The sequence below is a fragment of the Tachysurus vachellii genome, chromosome 18 (genome assembly GCF_030014155.1).
Source record: "Tachysurus vachellii isolate PV-2020 chromosome 18, HZAU_Pvac_v1, whole genome shotgun sequence".
Classification (NCBI taxonomy): domain Eukaryota; kingdom Metazoa; phylum Chordata; class Actinopteri; order Siluriformes; family Bagridae; genus Tachysurus; species Tachysurus vachellii.
In genome coordinates, this window is record NC_083477.1 from 13,483,255 (window position 1) to 13,502,003 (window position 18,749).

General features: G+C 36.2%; 2 protein-coding genes across 6 annotated transcripts in view; one reads left to right on the plus strand and one right to left on the minus strand.

Moving 5' to 3' along the window:
• Window positions 1-15,012, minus strand: part of prkcab (protein kinase C, alpha, b) — a 132,749-nt gene extending 117,737 nt beyond the window's left edge. The window contains exons 1-2 of one of the 2 annotated variants that reach the window (XM_060891964.1): window positions 14,610-15,012; window positions 12,537-12,568 (exon numbers count right to left, since the gene is read on the minus strand). In XM_060891964.1, coding sequence (XP_060747947.1) covers window positions 12,537-12,568; window positions 14,610-14,776 — 199 coding nt within the window. In that variant the 5' untranslated portion in view covers window positions 14,777-15,012. The remainder of the gene's footprint in view (window positions 1-12,536; window positions 12,569-14,609) is intronic. The other variant, XM_060891965.1, reaches the window with a different exon arrangement.
• Window positions 15,013-18,350: 3,338 nt separating this feature from the next.
• Window positions 18,351-18,749, plus strand: part of cep112 (centrosomal protein 112) — a 125,912-nt gene continuing 125,513 nt past the window's right edge. The window contains exon 1 of one of the 4 annotated variants that reach the window (XM_060892879.1): window positions 18,351-18,450. Coding sequence is in view for 3 of the 4 variants with exons in the window: in XM_060892880.1 (XP_060748863.1) it covers window positions 18,719-18,721 (3 nt within the window). In the remaining variant the exon portion in view is untranslated. Of the gene's footprint in view, window positions 18,451-18,470; window positions 18,722-18,749 lie in introns of those variants that run through there. The other 3 variants (XM_060892880.1, XM_060892878.1, XM_060892881.1) reach the window with 3 other exon arrangements.

The following is an 18,749-nucleotide window of genomic DNA, read 5'->3' on the forward strand; positions in this document are numbered from 1 at the left end:
TATCTTTTATCATTAGTGTAAACTCACCATGAGTTCACCATGGACCCAACACTAATTCCTTCCTTCCATAGTCTTCAAATGATTGCTGATTAAGACCTTTTTTTATTTTATTTTATTTTTATATTTGAAATAGGACCATGTGAAGACTCTTTCCAGCCTGCTACATGTTTACCAAAACCTCTAACGTTTCCATTTTACACTTTTCACCATAAAAAAAAACAAGCCGTTCCTGCTTCAGGCCATCTTATTCATCCTGATTACAGCACATTAAAGTCGGCCTCTCCCACTCACAGTTTGTGGTGATGAAGCAGCTACACATCTCGCCCTCTTGCTTTCTTCCTGATGATACGCTGTCGCTAAACAGTGCACGAGGAAGCTTTTGCCCTCTCATTATGGTAACAATGCGACTCTGAGGAAAATACATTGTGATGACAATTAACTTCAAGGGCAGTCTGAGGCTCTTAGTGCAGGGGAAAATGCTTCCGAGTTTTTCAGCTGCTATAGATTTTGCCTGTGCTGAGTGGGAAGGAACATGTCGCTGATTCAACTAAAAGGCTATTTAACAGATGTAAAATGAAATGACTTTGACAGTTCTGGCCATGGCAGACCAGAAGATCATGTTAATTCAACATGAAAGCTTTGGTAGTTAGCAAGCTCGTGCTAAGCTCTCGATAGATGATTTGATGGTAGCAAGGCTCATATTTTAGTAATGAGCATGTCATGGAGACTGTCTGATCTATGAACCCCTTTATTTAACAGCTAAAAATGAAAACACTGAAAACTTTGGTAAGATATAACAAAAGATAGATGTTTTGTAGACAATGCAAATGTGAGATCATTAGACAACTGTTTTTGTAAGCAAGAATTGGTGTATAGCGCTTCAGCAGTGACCTTGCCTAAGTAATTGTATGTGTGTGTGTGTTTGTAGCTCTCCTGGCCAGCCTGTCATCACAACTCTATGTGAAAGGTGCTGGGCGCTAATCACAGTAGCCTCCTATAGTTCTCTTAATTACCTGAACAATTTCCTACAGTTCCACCTCCAGATTCACCCAAAAAAGACTTTCTTAACCCTTATAGTGAGATCACAGTTTACTCAACAACTCTGTTAGAGTCAAGTGTTTTAGAGGCAAGTCCAAAACTAAACTTAGCAACACCTGTTGTGTTATTTTGTGGGTGTCATCTGATGTCATGATTTTGGTTACCTGTTCATTAGGTTCTAACACATTCACAGAAAGACTTTGATATAACAGTGAATAACATTGATTAGCAAGGGTTTTGGTACATTAGGCAACAAGTGAAGTTAGTTCTCAACAGACAGTGTTGAAAGCAGGAAAATTGGGCAAGTGTAAGGATCTTAGTAACTCTGACTACAGCCAAACTGTAATGGTTAGACGACCTCTCCAAAACAGCTGGTGTCGTGCGGTGTTCCCGGTATCCAGTGTTTAGTATCTACCAAAAGTGATCCAACAAAGGACAAACAGTGACCCGGACACAGAGTGATGAACATTCAAAGCTCACAGATGCATGTGTGGAGAGTTACTGCAGCACAAACTGTTAATAAAGTTCATGCTGGCTATGGCAGAAAGGTGTCAGAACACACAGTGCATTGCAGCTTGCTGTGTTTGGAACAGTGTAGCTACAGACTGGTCAGAGAGCTCATGTTGACCCTTATTCTCCTTGTGCAGAAACACTCTAAATTCTCTCAAAATCAAGTCTAATAGCTGCGGTTCTTCCAAAACTTATCTTCTCCTGCATTATATATCTGGTCAGTTGTTTGAAACTTGTGGTGTTGATGTTAAATTAGTTTTACTTTCAGCTCGTTCAGCAGCTTGGGTGCTTGCATTGTGTTCTTGTAAGTGGATAAAAATAATCTGCCAGCCAGAAGAAGAAATGTGAATTTAAATGTGAAATCGCCAAAGGAATGCCATGAGCTATTGTTAGTAGACTAGTGTTAAGGATGTAACTATAAAGCAGACATCTTCACTCGTCCAGGAGCTACACGATTTCCAGCACACGCTCAAAGCCCCTGGGGGCGCAGCAGATGTGTTCCCCTGGCAACCAGAGTAGCCCATTCACATGCTAGTGGGTGTGTGACAAGCCCACAACAAGCCACGAGGCACTCCTGAATGTCACTGGGGTGGAGTGGGAGTGTCGGGGTCACTGAGAGATGAGAGGGGTTGGTTAATTATAATAATTAGGGCTTGACTAACAAATCCATTACTCATACTATAAGGGTTTGGAAAGTGGTGAGGCAGTGAAGGACATGAAGGAGAAGCACCTATTTAGATGAATGTCACCAATGGACAGCAAAAACACTCACTAGCTCACAGCCTCACGTCACTCCTTTGTTGGCTGGAAAATGGAACATGAAATGAATAGGAGTGTGAAAACGGTCAAACAGCTTTTTGGGCTTGATCACGGCTGCATTTTTTAGAGGGGGAAGTGAGGTGATATTTTTAAGTCTATAATGACACATGATTGTGTTTTAGAATACAGTGAATCATGGAAAGAGCACTCGGTGACCTGTTAAATATGTTTCCATAGATGCAAAGGAAAATGTTTGTACCATAAGCACTAGCAACTTGCTTGAGGTTTATGAAGAAAAAAAAAGTTGAAATGAATAGTATGCTTGAACTTATTTTGAACTTACTTTACTGTATATTTGCCAACTATTTACAAATGCATTTTTAACAGACAACATTTCACATATTGTTTTAATCAGTATAAAAAAATCCATTATTTTATGTTCAGTAAGCACTGAAGGGTGATTTCAAGGGTCACATTGGTCATGAAGCAGGAATATAATGCACCCTGAATGAGACAGATATCTATGGCAGCTGTTTTCAGGCTCTCCATTCCCTGTTATCCTCATGCTTGTGTACAATAGGGTTTGAGAGCACTAGCAAAAATGCTTCTAATTTGCATAGTTTTCTAATTTAATAGAATGAAAATATTTTTTTTATTACAAATTTTCTTACCAGTAACACCATTATGTTTATTATTACTAAAGCAAATATTAAAACAAAAAACAAACAAAAAAAAACTCACCCCTCACCAAAAACCCACTGTTTTAACCACTCAAGTCCCGGGATCTGTTGAAAGATCCTCCTCATCATTGTTCTTGTACTTGTTACTATATGATTATAAACAGTTACTATAGAGTCAGTAACCGATGAATGACAGAATAATAGATTTAGACTTTGAGGAATTAAGTAAGAGTTAAATTTAAATATTTATCATATTATTCTCACTGTTCTGTGAAAACAAGCCACATATATTGTTATAGATCTTATGAGTTGTTAGAGGCTGACTTCTGAGAAAAGCGGCATAAAGCACAGAGTTGTGTAATATGTTTATTGTTTCATGTCTCTATCACAGCCCTGGCTCACATATTCCACCACCCACTTGCTTCTGCCGCCCTCGCCGGTTAATGAGCTCGGGTTTTTCTTGCAGACAAAAGTGATGGCTCCCCATCCTACGCAACAATTAAGAGACAGCCACTATCAACCCATCTGTCAGCGAATCAGAACATCGGATGCATTTGAATACCCTAGGCTTACATCCTAGCCTTCCATTTCCCGAAGACTTCCCTCAATGGATGGATGTCTAAATATAACACAGTGTATGTGTATGTGTGATGCTGCCATGGCAAGTACCAATATCACACTTACTATGCATATCTGTAGTTAAAAAAGCAGGGCACATTTTTAATAAACCATTGGCATTTGGGATGATGTATGCTGATCATACGGAAATTGACAGCAATAATTTCTGTGAAACATGTTACAGGGTTTTTCAAGAACAAATACACCGGGTGTAGGTTTGAGAAAGGGCAAAATTTTGAAACCCCTAATACTTTCATTAAGTTAACAGTAACTTTGTATATTAGTTATAAAGTTCATATGTGGCAAGTACAAAAAAATTGTGGAAAAATGTATGATGGATTATTGAGTAAGTACAGTGACGCTAAAGTAAGACATGTGGTCATAAGCGATTCAATGACAGGCCTAAGGAGTTACTAAAACTATTCTCCAGATACGTCCTTAGATTCTCGTGTGCACTGCTGTTCAAAACAAATACATCGCTTCAACTCAAACCATTAGGCAAACTGTTATATCCCTTGGCTTTAGGTTATAGCTATCATAATGTTGTACATCCCTCCCATTATTCATATCATTCCACTCCCATAAAAGGTTTCTGCATCACTCGTGCCACGTTTGCAATAACACTAACCTGAACCTGGAGCCTAAGCAATGGAAGAAGTGGCGGATACAGCATGTCAGATCAAAGCAGATGGGCACAGTGATGAAGTGAGGTTTTTTGGCAAAGGCATCGGTGCAGAGGAAGGGGCAAGTGAGAATCACTAACATGGTACTCATCAGAGACAGACAGAGAGAGAGAGAGAGAGAGAGAGAGAGAGGAAGAGAGAGAGAGACACCACCAGCTAAACAGATCTTCACTAAAGTCTAAACAACCTTAACGACAGACCAAACAGATAATCTTTCCAGCACCAGTCTCAATCTTTTTGCAGCCAGTTGTAAAACAAATTCCAAGGACCCCCTTACTACAGATTTTATCTTATGAACATAAACTATTAAATCCATTTTAAAACATGTACAAGAATATTTTACCTATTCATTGGCACTATAAAGTGCTTTCTGTTTCCAAAATTTCCACTCATATAGCATCTTTTTCATGGCACCTCTCATTAGACTTAAGTTGTCTTTATTTATAAGCCTATATTTCTGAGTTATTTAACTAACTAGTCAAACAACCAGTCTATAATAACTAGTCTATAATAACTGGGCTTTATTAGAAGAAAATTAGTAAGCATTTAATACCAAAATTGTCAGTAGTCAGAATGTATGAGTTATGTGCACGAGTTTGCTTAAAATAAAAGTGTGGTTCTGTTTCACACAATTCTTTAATTTAAACCCTTTTTTTTTTCTTCCAGATATCAGCTTTAATATGGAGCAGTATAAAGTCCAGCACCACTGTAAGACAGGTTGATTCAACCACAGTATGTCACCCTGAAATGTATGTTTATGTATGTAAATTCAACTTCTATAGCATGGAATTACAATCCAATATTAAATACATAAATATGAGACGATTAATTAATTAGTTAACAGTATTGTTCCTTTATAGTGATTTCTATTACAGAATCTTAATTGGAACTCTGTTTACCTAAGGACTGTATTTATGGATAAATTTATGAACAACCCTTAATTTAAGTGAGTTGGAAGTGACCGATGTGAGTGCTTTACATCTTATTCTTTAAAATAATTGAATCTGTAATTTAATGAAATAAGAATTTAATGGCTTTATTTGATTAATTGTATAACTCAATCTAAAAAATTACCAGCTTGGTAAAATAGCCTTTATCCCACATACATTACAATGTTATAACCTCAATTTCAATCTCATTCTCCTCGTTCATATATTTTAATACAGTTTTATTTTTTTTATTTTTCAAATTTAAGTTGCCACTTATATATGAATAAACACCATCTGCTTCTTCACTCCACATTTTAAAGGCAGTGGCATTTCTATTTATTACAGGCAGTTGTCTAGACGTTATTGAACAGCGTCATTTTACTGACAATTATGACAATTATTGAGAAAACTCCTTGGACATATAACTATATGCAGGTAAATATAACACTCTGAATCAGTTATCATTTCAGATTGTTTAACTAATAGAGTTCTCTGTCCACGTAACTTAAGTGTGCATAACTCAACTCTGAATATGAAGAACTTTCCTATTATATACTGACCTAACTTTTCTAAGTCACCAACACTGATTGCAGCCCTATAAAACCTCAGTAATAAATATAATAACTTTTGCTTATGATGGCTTGTGATTTTAGGTGCTGTAAAAAAACAAAACTGTGGATCCAATGGCTTTAATGCAAATCCATGTAGTTTCCAGTCTCCACTTTGAGAACCATGTTTTAGCTAGAGTTCTGAGTTGACAGTCTTTGCTCATCTGTGATTAGGACTGGATGATAAACCATAAATGAATCATACTTTTAGTCATGCAATTAGCAAATCCCCAAATGCCACAATAAATGTGATTCACTCAACATGATCACACAGTTTCCATTAAACGTACTTGAAGTGCGCTGACCAACTGGTTCCTCTAAGGTGTAACAATGTATGCAATTAAAATTTTCTGTCGTATTTAAAACTGAGCCACAGATGAACTTGATTTTTTTAAATACATATTTCAAGTGAATTGAATTAGTAACAAAACAAACATCCAAGAAATGTTCATTCATTCATTCATCTTCTACCGCTTATCCGAACTACCTCGGGTCACGGGGAGCCTGTGCCTATCTCAGGCGTCATCGGGCATCAAGGCAGGATACACCCTGGACGGAGTGCCAACCCATCGCAGGGCACACACACACACACTCATTCACTCACGCAATCACACAATCGGGACAATTTTCCAGAGATGCCAATCAACCTACCATGCATGTCTTTGGACCGGGGGAGGAAACCGGAGTACCCGGAGGAAACCCCCGAGGCACGGGGAGAACATGCAAACTCCACACACACAAGGTGGAGGCGGGAACCGAACCCCGGCCCTGGAGGTGTGAGGCGAACGTGCTAACCACTAAGCCACCATGCCTCTCCAAGAAATGTTCATTAACCAAATATGGAAAACAAAATATGAATATTTCTAATAATTCTTAAGAACTTTAACATGGATCTCTCTCCAATGCACTATAGTAGAATGAGAAGGGTGAAAACTGTACACGAGACAAGACTACTACTGGAGTGATGGACATTTTCCAGGACATTTAACATATGGAAAAAATGAAGCTAGTGCTGATGTGAGGCAGCTGGATCACTGTGCTGTTCTCTGCCACCACTCACATTCAGACAAAACATCCACTCTTGCTTTCCTCTCCTTGCCAGCCGACCCTATTTGTGGATGATCTGTTTATTCCGGCCCTGTCAGCACTCCTCGTGCAGAATTAGACACCCTACAGCCTCACCCCCTTTCTTTCATATCCACCATTAACCTTTGAATAGACATTCGTAGCAGCCTCTGCATTATCTTGTATGTACGATGAAAATACATTTTACCCCAATTTAGACATAAAACGTGACTTCATAGGTAAAAAGGAAAATGTAGGCACAGCAGGCTCTAATTCATGTTCTGCCTACTGTAAAGCAGACAAAAAGCATATTTTCCTCCAATGACAGAGATCAGTCAGGGCTCCAGCATTAATGACGCCCATGTTAGTACTGTACACTGAGAACAGTGGCTAAGACATTAAACACTACCAAATATGGAAAGACAATGATGCCCACTCTAAAAGAGTTGTCCATCCTGATATGCCTTGCTCACGTTTATGGAACTACTGCAGTGGAAAGATTTCAGACAGCATTAACGTAAACCAGATACAATGTAAAATCTCATGAGGATGTTGCCGCCGATGGGAATTATAACTGTAGCATTAAATTGAGGCGATTAAAATGTGTATGGTAGAATAGCGTAGTGATAATTGTGTCCGTTGCAAAACATTAGGATTGTGGGTTACGTTCTCGGCTCAGGTATGAGCTTGGTGTTTTGTTTAAATCAGGTCTTTGAAAATATGTGAACAAGTCATTTGGATGAACAAAAACGAATTGCACTCATGTTACTCAGTTCAACCCTGTGCGACCGATGTAAGCTTTTAAATAAAGTCAATAAGCTTTTTTCGGTGTGGTCATTATGTGGAAGCCATTTTTTTCTTTCACATTTAAAGAAAATATATAATAGCTGTCATAGATCACCTTACTATAATTCCCTAACACCTATATAAACTACTATATTAATGTACTCATTTTTTCTAAAAGTAAAAATGTCCAACATGCATCATTCCAATAGTCTTGCTGGTAATCAAGACAAATAGGTTGAGAGATATATTTGGTTTCGTACTGGATTCATGTTCACATCTTTTATTAAGTTTCAAAGAGTCAATATGTTTTCTATTTATTAATTATGCAAAATCTCTAAAAATTAATTTACATCAACAACAGACTAATACATTTTGAATACACTCCTTGAATGATTGATTGTTATAATGAGAATACACAGTTAAATCTAAGAAGAAGGGTAATGATGTGTGTGTCTCATGGGTTGCAATGAACTGCAGATTGAACTGGACAGACACTACCAAAGCACTATAGAAGAACGGCCAGAGCACGGCCTCTCTTTCTTAAAAAAAGCTTAATGATCTATCATTCGAATGTGGAAAGCTTTTGTGTTGTGTTCTATGGAGAAACAGCAAAACACCTTAATATATATCAATAAGCTAATCAGAAAGGCCAGCTCCATCACATGCCTGACATTAGTCTCATTGCAAACAATTGCAGAGAAGAGGATGGTAATAAAACTGAAAACCATCCTCTCCATGGCACTTTTTCCAGAAATACATTTAGCTCTAGCATCATCAAGGACCACCAAGATGTTCAATGAAGTACTACTGTGGTCATTTCTACCAACTGAGGGGTCTACCAGCTGCCATTATGCTTCACATCTACCCCTAAGCTGCCATCATGCTTCACATCTACCCCCAAGCTGCCATCATGCTTCACATCTACCCCTAGCTTCTCAGAACAAATGAACCATTGGACAGAATTTATTCCTTTTATTCACATACAGTCCACACATGAAACACCACCACTTGGTTGTTATTACTGTCTGCTGCTGCTCTTCCACACCTTGTTGTAGTTTTGCACTTATTATTAGTTATTTTGATGTTGGCCTTCATCACCTTGGGTTGTCACACCTTTACATACCATGGTATTTTGGTACCTAATTCCTGGAGTCTTAATTGATAGACCTCTGTCTACTGTTTTTTTTACTCCTATACAGCCAAAATATCCCCCTAGGGATCAATAAAGTCCATCCATCCATCCATCCATCCATCCATCCATCCATCCATCCATAAACAGTAAAGAACCTACAGTATGCAGAGAAGGTACGGCAAAGTTGCCACAGATTCCCTCCAAAAGTACTGTTTAATTCTGTTAACAATAAATCCCACTTGAGTTACAAGAAATTAAACTATTAATAGTCATTTATTAATAGTCAAAAAAAAAGCAAATTCAGAATATTGTTATAAATAAAATGATATATATATAACTATTCAATTAATAAATGTAATTATTTACATATATAAATGTTAATAATCACAGCTGCAGTTTAACTGGGATTAATCTAGATTTTAGCTTTGGTTAAGTCACATTTACAGCATTGGGTAATGCTTAACACATACACACACACACTCCAAAGAGTCACTAACGAATCAACATTCTTGGTCATAGGGCACAAACACATACACAAACAAGCCAACACTCTCTTTGACCTAGAAATGTGGAGGTGGTTGTAGAAGGTGAACAGAGCAAACACACACAGCAACAGTTTCATAACACTCAAGGTCACTGCCTCCAAAGCTTGAAAGCTCTCCACTTCATTTACACTGCTCTATAGGGCTCACTGCATGCACTCAGATGGTGATGAATCGCTGAGATACAGCCTCATTACACATGCTTGGTGACAGAGACTATCACATAGTCTTTTCTCTAACTGTTACACAGAGAAACCTCAGTAATGATTAAGTGAACTAAAAAGACAAAGGTTGTTTCATTTCGACTCTCATCAAGGTTTGTAGTCTGTATGTTTATCAGTATACACGTCGTAAACACGTTGCTAATTGACATTCATATTCAAACATATGGCTAGTTACGTGTATTAATATAGACTAAAATAATCAAATACATATATTTTATGACTATTATCCTCTTCTAACATAGTTTCTCTAGTTTACAACCACAGCTATAAGACTTAGTTTTCTGCCGTGCAGCTGGAGGTGAAGATACATGCTGTATAGTCGCAGCATCAAGATGCATCACAAAACCATTAAGTGCCTCATGTTGAAATATAATGTATACACCCTGAATAAAACTTTTTAATGTCAGTTAAAAGTAAGGTTCTTTCTTGCTATCTAACTGGTCTACCAGGAGACTACAAATTAAATACCTATAGCCAAGATATTGTATTTGCTGGTCCAAGGGGGCCGTGCATAATTATGTGCATAATTCTGAGAAATTTTAAGTGTTCATTTAAACAAAAGGCCATTATCAGTCTGATCTGAAAGTCTTCAAGAAGTTCTTTCATTCATTATCTTCATTTTGGTTCTCTACTGAGTCCAAGAACTAGTCATGGACTCACTGCCTGGTCCTCCTGTCATCTCTCCCACACTTTCCTCCTCTCACAGCCTACCACCATCAGTAGTACCATCTGTAAGCCCCCAGCTCCACCAATACTCACATCTTCTTAGTAGTCAAGCCGATTGTCTGCAAGCTTCTGTTGCAAAATTATGTAAAACTGGCAACGGGTTTTTAAGACAGGTCCTGTGCGCACAGGCATTCAAAACACAAAATACATCCGATACATCAAATCTAATATGATACCTATCCAATGTCACTAATTATATTATTATATCATTCTAGGTTCACATAAATGAGTCTTCTTAGACATCTATTTAGTAGGTCTTATGGGATATGAACATTTTTCTGAACTGTCATGAATACCAAATTTTATGTAAACGATCCTGAGAATAAAAAGAAGATTTACATGAAGATTTAATCTGTTTGTATACAACGTAATAAATGAAGCCCGTTGTTGTCTCACGATTAATATTTGCCTAATTAGTATAGTCATTCATGAGTATTGTTATCGTAACTAACTGTAAAGAAGCTGTATTTATTTTTAAATTGGTTCTTGTTAGCGGACACAGATGTTTGGACCACGTTGTAATATTTTTTTTCCTTTTCAGAAGAATGCCATGGCTGTGTGGGTGTGTTGCATTATTGCTGAAGGGAAGCTGTGGTGAGGTGTGTGTGAGAGCTTTGTGTAGTGACTGCAATCCCATTTAATAAAGAGTCTTCCAGTGGAAATCTGACTTCAGGCACATCAGAGGGCTTTTAACCAATTTATCTCTTATCTTGATGGCCAGTTTCACACTCACTGAAGAATCAGTGCCCTGTGCTGTGCTTCTTTCTAGAGACCTTGTCAAAACACTGCTGGTTTAATGAGAGGCACTGAGAGCAAAGTTTCTGAGATGGAGGCTAACTGTTTTCTGTTCAGTGTTTTTAGCTGGCAGGTTAAATACTACAAACATTAGACGATATTCAAACACACACACTCACACAAACACACACACACAGGCACATGTGACTTCATCTCTTATGGAAAATAAACCAGGTGAAAGGAGATAATCTGATTGGGAATTAACAAGCATTGATGCCTTTGCCATCTGTTGCTAGCTCAGTATCCAAGCATATTTCTTTTTTCTGGATCCGTCCAGTGTGATTGCCAAAAGCTATATATGAGTGGATTTTTTTCTGAGTAATTAGAGACAGCTTCTTCATTTCATTTCTGATACGAATGAATCAAAGTGTGAAGACTTCCATAATGAAGCATACATGCTACAATAATCCTGTCTATGATATTAAGTGAAGATGTATTTAGTGGAACAGCTTTAACACCCTTTAATATGTCAGAATTTCTAGGCTAACAATAAAAACAGAGATTTGTATATAGGCTGCTTTACAAATTTTAAAAAGTATATAATCACTGGTTGGTATGACGTTTTTCTCTATGAGAAGATTTTTTTTGGAAAGAGTCCGCAGTGTCACTACTTAACAGTAAGAGATGAAGCTATAACTTGGTATAACTGGTTTCTCGGTAACGTGACGAACTTTTATTTATTTATTTTTTTACTTCAAGAAGAAAAAAGATGACAACATTAGACATAACTTTAAATCACAAAAAGGAATGTCATGTCAATGTTAATTTGCTACACAATTTCATAAGAGGAATAAAAACACGTTGATCTTTAACGTTAGCCACTGTCTTGATAATATGTGAGTTGAAACAAAATGTTGTATTCAAGTTTAGCTGACTCACATTTTTAAGGCTGGATTTGAACTTTTGTTTTGAAGCATCACCGTCTTGATATGTCTAATAGTTTAAAATGCATTAATGAGCATTTTGAAGCAGATACAAAAGCCCAAAATGAAGTCACACAAGCATGAATTTTATTTAAAGCATGAATTCATCCCTACTGAGGAAGGAGGCTACTGAGCCACTTTCCCATGTTTATCTAACTTCCATTTTTTTTTCACTCTAGACGAATTGCCATTCATCGAGCGGCGACACGTTTGTACAACTTCACTTGTGCACTTCTGCAAATGCAGCCAGGGGCTGGCAAGCGCAACACTTTCCACATTACAGAGGAGTAAATTTCCTTAATATGACATGATGCTTAAACAAATGAAAGTATTATAACCCCTTCATTTGCAACAAGGGCTCAATATTACTATTATTACAGGAAGGTAATAACAGTCAAGTCTGTTCGTTTTATAACAACTGTCTTTTCCACAGGCTCATCACACACACACGTTTATGGCAAGGTATTGTGGAAATACTCCTTTAAAACACGCACGTATACACACAATGTACACATTACCTTGGCACTGGAATCCCTGCTTGCCAAATCCCCTGTTGATTTGAGAAAAAAGACACAGACATAAATAACTGTAGAACATTTCAAATCAAAAACAACAGTAAAATAAACACACAGGAATAATTAGCCTCCCGTCGTAATACACATAAATCAATGTATTTGTGCTGAAATGTCATTTGGAACATATTAACATTACGTCCAAAAATATACAAAGCATTAAATGTTATTGTGTGTAGAGAATTAAAGAGTTTTTTAATGGTTCTTATCGTAATAAAAATGTTTAAATACTCTGAACCCACTTTGATGGAAACGTTTCATAGACACTTTAATGCTTTTTTCAAATTAACGACCTCCATAAATTATAGTGTATTAATCTGAATGCTTGAAATATGTTTTTTAAATGAATAAATAACTGAATAAATAAATAAACAAACAAACAAACAAACAAACAAATAAATAAATAAATCGTTATGATATAACAGGGCATTTCCTTTGTGGGTTAAACTGTATAATAATAATAATAATAATAATAATAATAATAATAATAATAATAATAATAATAATAATAATAATAATAATAAATGAAATGTAATTCAAGTTAAGTATCCAAAAAATGGAAAGGGTATTTTTCCTTGTCACTGGTTCACAACATTATTTGCTCCCTGTTTCTTTTACCTGGAAACATAAATTCAGTACAAATTTACCTAAAGATACCTAATTGGATCTTAATGACCAGTGATGTATCTGTTAAGCTTCACTTTCTCGTATTAGTGAATTTACACTAAATTCACAATTGAAGATAAAACACATTCCCAGAAAAATGATACAAACTGTTCCTACAAAACATGTCCCTTGATGGTTCCACCCCAGCAAAATGGAACAAGTACTGGAGTGTGTATCAAACATCATCCTTCTCGTTGAAAAACAGGACAAACTGAACGCTCCCTTTAGCTTTAGCAGTCTATGTATCAAAACAAGTGAGAATCCAGCTTCGGTTTAAAAACTGTCCGTTTATGGATGTTCAAAACTGCATTATATCACATTTCTTGGTAAAGAATACACACTGAATGTACCATAACAGCAACATATTTCAGTCTGCTACTTTTATTTCTGAGTATGTATTTATTTATTCATTATGCTGTGTGAAAAATTATTAAACTGTATTTCCCTTCTCGCTCTGGTAAAAAAAAAAAAGGGGGGGGGGTTTGCAGGTAATGTAGCTTTAAATCTTTACCGAAATGTGCATCTTAAATGTTCACTATATCCACATTTACTGGTGAAAACTACACAATAAATGTACAAAACACGTATATATTTGATTGTATTACTTCAAAGATAAAGTACAGCTGGCTAAATGAAAGTGTATTAAATATCAACCCAAATTTTCAGGGAAATAATTGTCCTTCTTACTGGGGGTAGAATCATCAAGGAGACACGTCTAGTAGCTATAGTGGGTTATGTATCTTTTAACTTCACCTTCTTTACTGGTTAGATGCACACAAAAAGATGTACTTTTGAACAAGAAAAACTGCAGATTTCTACCTTTATTTCTGAGAATCTATTAAAGCACACAAGAAATGAAACTGGATTTAACCATGTCGCTGTTGTAAAGCCATCAATCAATCATGTTTTGTACGTTTAGTGACTTTTTCTTCCATTGAATCCAATGCAATGTAATGTATCTTTAAAGCTTCAAAGCTTTCTGTTAAAGACATCCATGTTTCCAGGTGAAAGAAATACCCACTGAATGGTATATAAAAGGTAAACACCATCACAGATCAAAGTGCTCATTGCATATTTGTATTGAAGAACATTTACGTTCAGAAGCAGTGTAATGAGTTTGAATTAAACACGATGGAGGTCAGAAAGAGGCAGAAAGATCTGGTGCGTCTTGGTGCGTAATGGTGACATCCAGGAACCCGCTCGCACGCTACACTGACCGCTGAGCTGTAAACAATGAACTGAAACCGTATTTAACTCCAAAAACAAAGCGTTTCATGGAGAAAGTTTATAGCACCATAAGTTGTGCACGGAGCGCGTTTTCTCTCTTTTGCAGAGCAGGTAGGTGCTTCTTACCAGATGAAGTCGGTGCAGTGGCTGCAGAATGTGGGCTGCTTGAAGAAGCGCGCGATGAACTTGTGGTTCTTTACTTCGTGCACGTTCTTCTGCCGCAGCGCGCCTTTGCGGGCGAACCGGTTCACCAGAGTAGCGGTAGAGTCGTGCATGTGGATTAGATCAGCCATAGCGGGACAGAGGAGCGCGCTCTCCTGCTGTACCTCTCTCTCCCTGTACCTCTCTCTGTCTCTCTCCCTCTCTCTCTCTCTCTATGTGACTGCAACCGTATGCACGCGGTAACCGAACCAGAAGACGCTTCTCTTTCTGTGTCTCTTTTCTCGCCTTTTCCTCTGAGCGCTTCTTTGCTTCTTTCGCGTCTCTAAGTGACGTCAGTGGAGTTCAGTCAGCGGCGCGGCTACAGGAAGGTCGCACAGCGCCGCCTGGTGGACTCAATGAGCAACTATTAAAAAAAATAATGAAATAAAAATAATAAATAAAATAAAAAAAAAACACCTGGGGTCAAATATGGAACACGTTCAGGAGACAGCTTCGTGCTTTAGGACAGAGTGTGTTTACTGTTTTAACTCGGAAAACATACATTAGCAGGGATAGAGAACATACATTGAAAATGGGTTCAGTTTTAAAGAATTCATTAAAAAGATGTGTATTCAAGAGCAAAATGGAACCTGGGAACTGGCCATTATTACTAAGCTAATTTATTAAGCAGTCAGTCAGAAGGACAAACATCATGATAACTCAGAAAGTCCTCGAATTTAAATTGCTGCTAAGCTAGCTTGTTAGAATGCTAAGGGATGTTAGCAACAATAACAAAAACTAGCTTTGGGAATTGATTAAGCTATTTTAGAGAATTGAACAGAGAGCTAATTGAACTATATTAATTACAAAACTAGGTAATTAAAGTTTTCTTATTTACAAAAAAGGGTATTTGAAGTAGATATAATAAAAAGGTCACTGGCTAGACAAGTTTAACGAGCTAAATGTCAATACATATCTAGCTAATTTAAGACTTAAAGGACTTTTAACTTACTTTTAACTGTAACTAAAAGGTTAAAAGTTTAATCCTGAATGTATGTGTAACTCCAAATAACAAAAGCAAAACATTTCATAACATTTGAAATTTTAAATGTGGAAGCAGAAGGAGGAGGAAAAGGTGTTTACTTTCATTAACACTGTGGTGAAGTATTCTTCCTTTACCTCCATTAGCAACCCAAACAATAGCTTTAATAAAACAAAAAAAACAACAATAAGCCTTTACACAAGACACAACGCAGCTTTACTTTTTTTTTACTTTATTTTTAATTTTTTACATAACAGTTAGTGAATTCTGCTCCTTCAGCCCTTCATAAAACAAACACTGTCCATAAACATGACCCTCAACACTTAACACAGCCTGTTTTCACATAATAATTATTGAATAAATGAATTCACATGATTACATAAAGAAACATAATTTAAATAATAGTATTTTAGTTTGTTGAATAATCATTTTTATTAATATTTCAATGCAGAAATTGCATGCAGACATACATTTACAGTGATATTATATTTTACAATGTGTTACAATGCACTTCCATCCAGTTTTGAAAGAGAATTTGAACCTGCCCTGTTATCTAGGACTACATGTGATAGTAGCAGCTGTTTAGCAGAGCAGTGTGAAGTTTCACACAGGTTTGTACACCAGTCTTTTTGTTTATTTTTTATTCACACCACAGATCCTGAAGCAGCTGCAACTGGTCCTTCATAGTAACTAATGAATCAGCTATTAATATATTAATATATTAATTATATATATTATATGAATATTTAACTATCTAATTTGGTGTGTGTGTGTGTGTGTGTGTGTGTGTGTGTGTGTTAGAGCAGAACAGGATGAAAGGTGGGGTTACATTTGTTTGTTTGTTTGTTAATCTGTTAATTATCAGGACCAGGGTCGGGTGTGTGATCTGTGCATATGATTTTTTTTTTTATTTTTTAATTTTTTTAATGAATATATGTTTAGTCTTGGAGAATTGTAAATACAGCAGAAGAGACCAGGCGCTCGTGCAAAGCGTCATATTGTTGCTAGGTGACACAGTCGCTTTCTGAAATAGTACGAAGCCGGAAACAACAAGGAAATAGTATTTCAAAATAAAATCCCGACTTGCAAAAAATATTTTAAATTACTTAAATATGGAAAATAAGTGAAGTTTATATAAAAGACTGTAGAATATTTATATATAGAATATTTTGTATAATTGTATTTGTTTGTTTGTTTGTTTGTTTGTTTGTTTGTTTAAGAAATAAAATGGGGACTGTAACATCTAATTGACAAAGTGAACATACAAATTTGTGATAAAATACGTAAACGTTTATTTTAACTGTTATTCAACAAATGGTTGAATTTTGGTGCATGCATTTTATTTGTCATTACACATTATTGAATCTTCTTCTGCTAGCGCCACATAGTTGGAGCATTATGGGAAGTCCCAGTGTTGGCAAGTGTTTTTCAGGAGGAAGTAGCTCATGCATTCTCAAAAAGATGCTATAAGTTCACAGATGTGTCATAGACAAATATGCATGTTTATGGAATAATTATGATCTGCATAACAAGAGTCAAATGAGTCAAATGTGGGTGATTTTTAAAGACATCAATAACCGCCTTAGTTGTTAGCATATTTGCCCTGCAGCTCTGGGGTTGAGGTTTTGATTCCCACCTTTGCCGTGTTTGAAGTCAGGTCAAGAAATTTTATTGTCATTTCAACCATATATAGCTGACGCAGTACAAAATGAAATGATGTTTCATGACGTTTTACCAGGACTATGATGATTCCTCTGTGTACTCCAGTTTCCTCCCCAAGTTCAAAGATTGTAGGTTGTCGGCTCCTCCCCCAGCCAATGTGATATAGGTTATAGCTTTCTGTAATTTGTGAATGGGTGCAATTGTGCCATGCGATGTGACACCCCATCTAAGATGTTTCCTGCCTTGTGCCCCAAGTACCCTGCAATAGGCTCCAGGTATCCTGTGATCCTGCATAAGAAACTGAATGGATGGACAGTTAATGTTTGATCAAAATGCCATTATTTTTGTCACTTAACGTGTTTTTCAGTTTGTATCAGTTATTTTTCATGAGGCACACATTTCGACTATATACTAGGAACATTTTTCATTCATTATTCATTCATTCATTCATTCATTCATTCATTCATTCATTCTCAATAACCTTCAATGCCAGTCCATAACATACTCACATTTTCACACACTCATTCACATCTAGGGGCATTTTAGCATAGCCTATCTGGTGTACATGCACATTACAGTACAATGACTACATTGGGAGAAAACCAGAGAACCCAGAGAAAACCCAAGATTAACACTTTTCCGTGTGGAAACCCCCAAAGGAAACCTCAAGAGGAAATGCAAGATTTCACACAGACAACTCATAATATAATATAATATAATATAATATAATATAATATAATATAATATAATATAATATAATATAATAGTATATAATAGTATATAATATAATAGTATATAATATAATATAATATAATATAATATAATATAATATAATATAATATAATATAATATAATATAATAGTATATAATATAATAGTATATAATATAATATAATATAATATAATATAATATAATATAATATAATATAATATAATATAATATAGAGTTATATTTGATTAAATATTTTATTACAGAATTTTTTTATTCATATTTTAGACTTTTGTTTGTGCCAGTGTTTTGGCGGCCATTTTGTTACGTCGTTACTGTGTGTGACTTCACGCGTACTGAGTTTGAACCGTTTGGCAGCTTTGATTTCTAACCAACTTGCTGCTCTTCAGTTCGGTAAAAAGTCTTCAGCATCGTTTCAGTTTTAGTTTGGACTCTTACGTGGATGCAGAGCTACAAACACACAGCTTAAACTTTTAAACTACAAACACACAGCTCTATATTCTCTATATTGTTGGTTGGTAACGGATACAAAGAGTCACTTCACTTAGCGACGAGTATAAAAAAAGTCCACTGAGACATAAATATAGCGGATTAAAAGACTAGTTAGTTGTTTGTAGATTAGAACTTTGAGAGAAAAAAGCAGCTTAATGATAAATCAGCAATGGTAACATTTTAAAACTCCATACAAAATC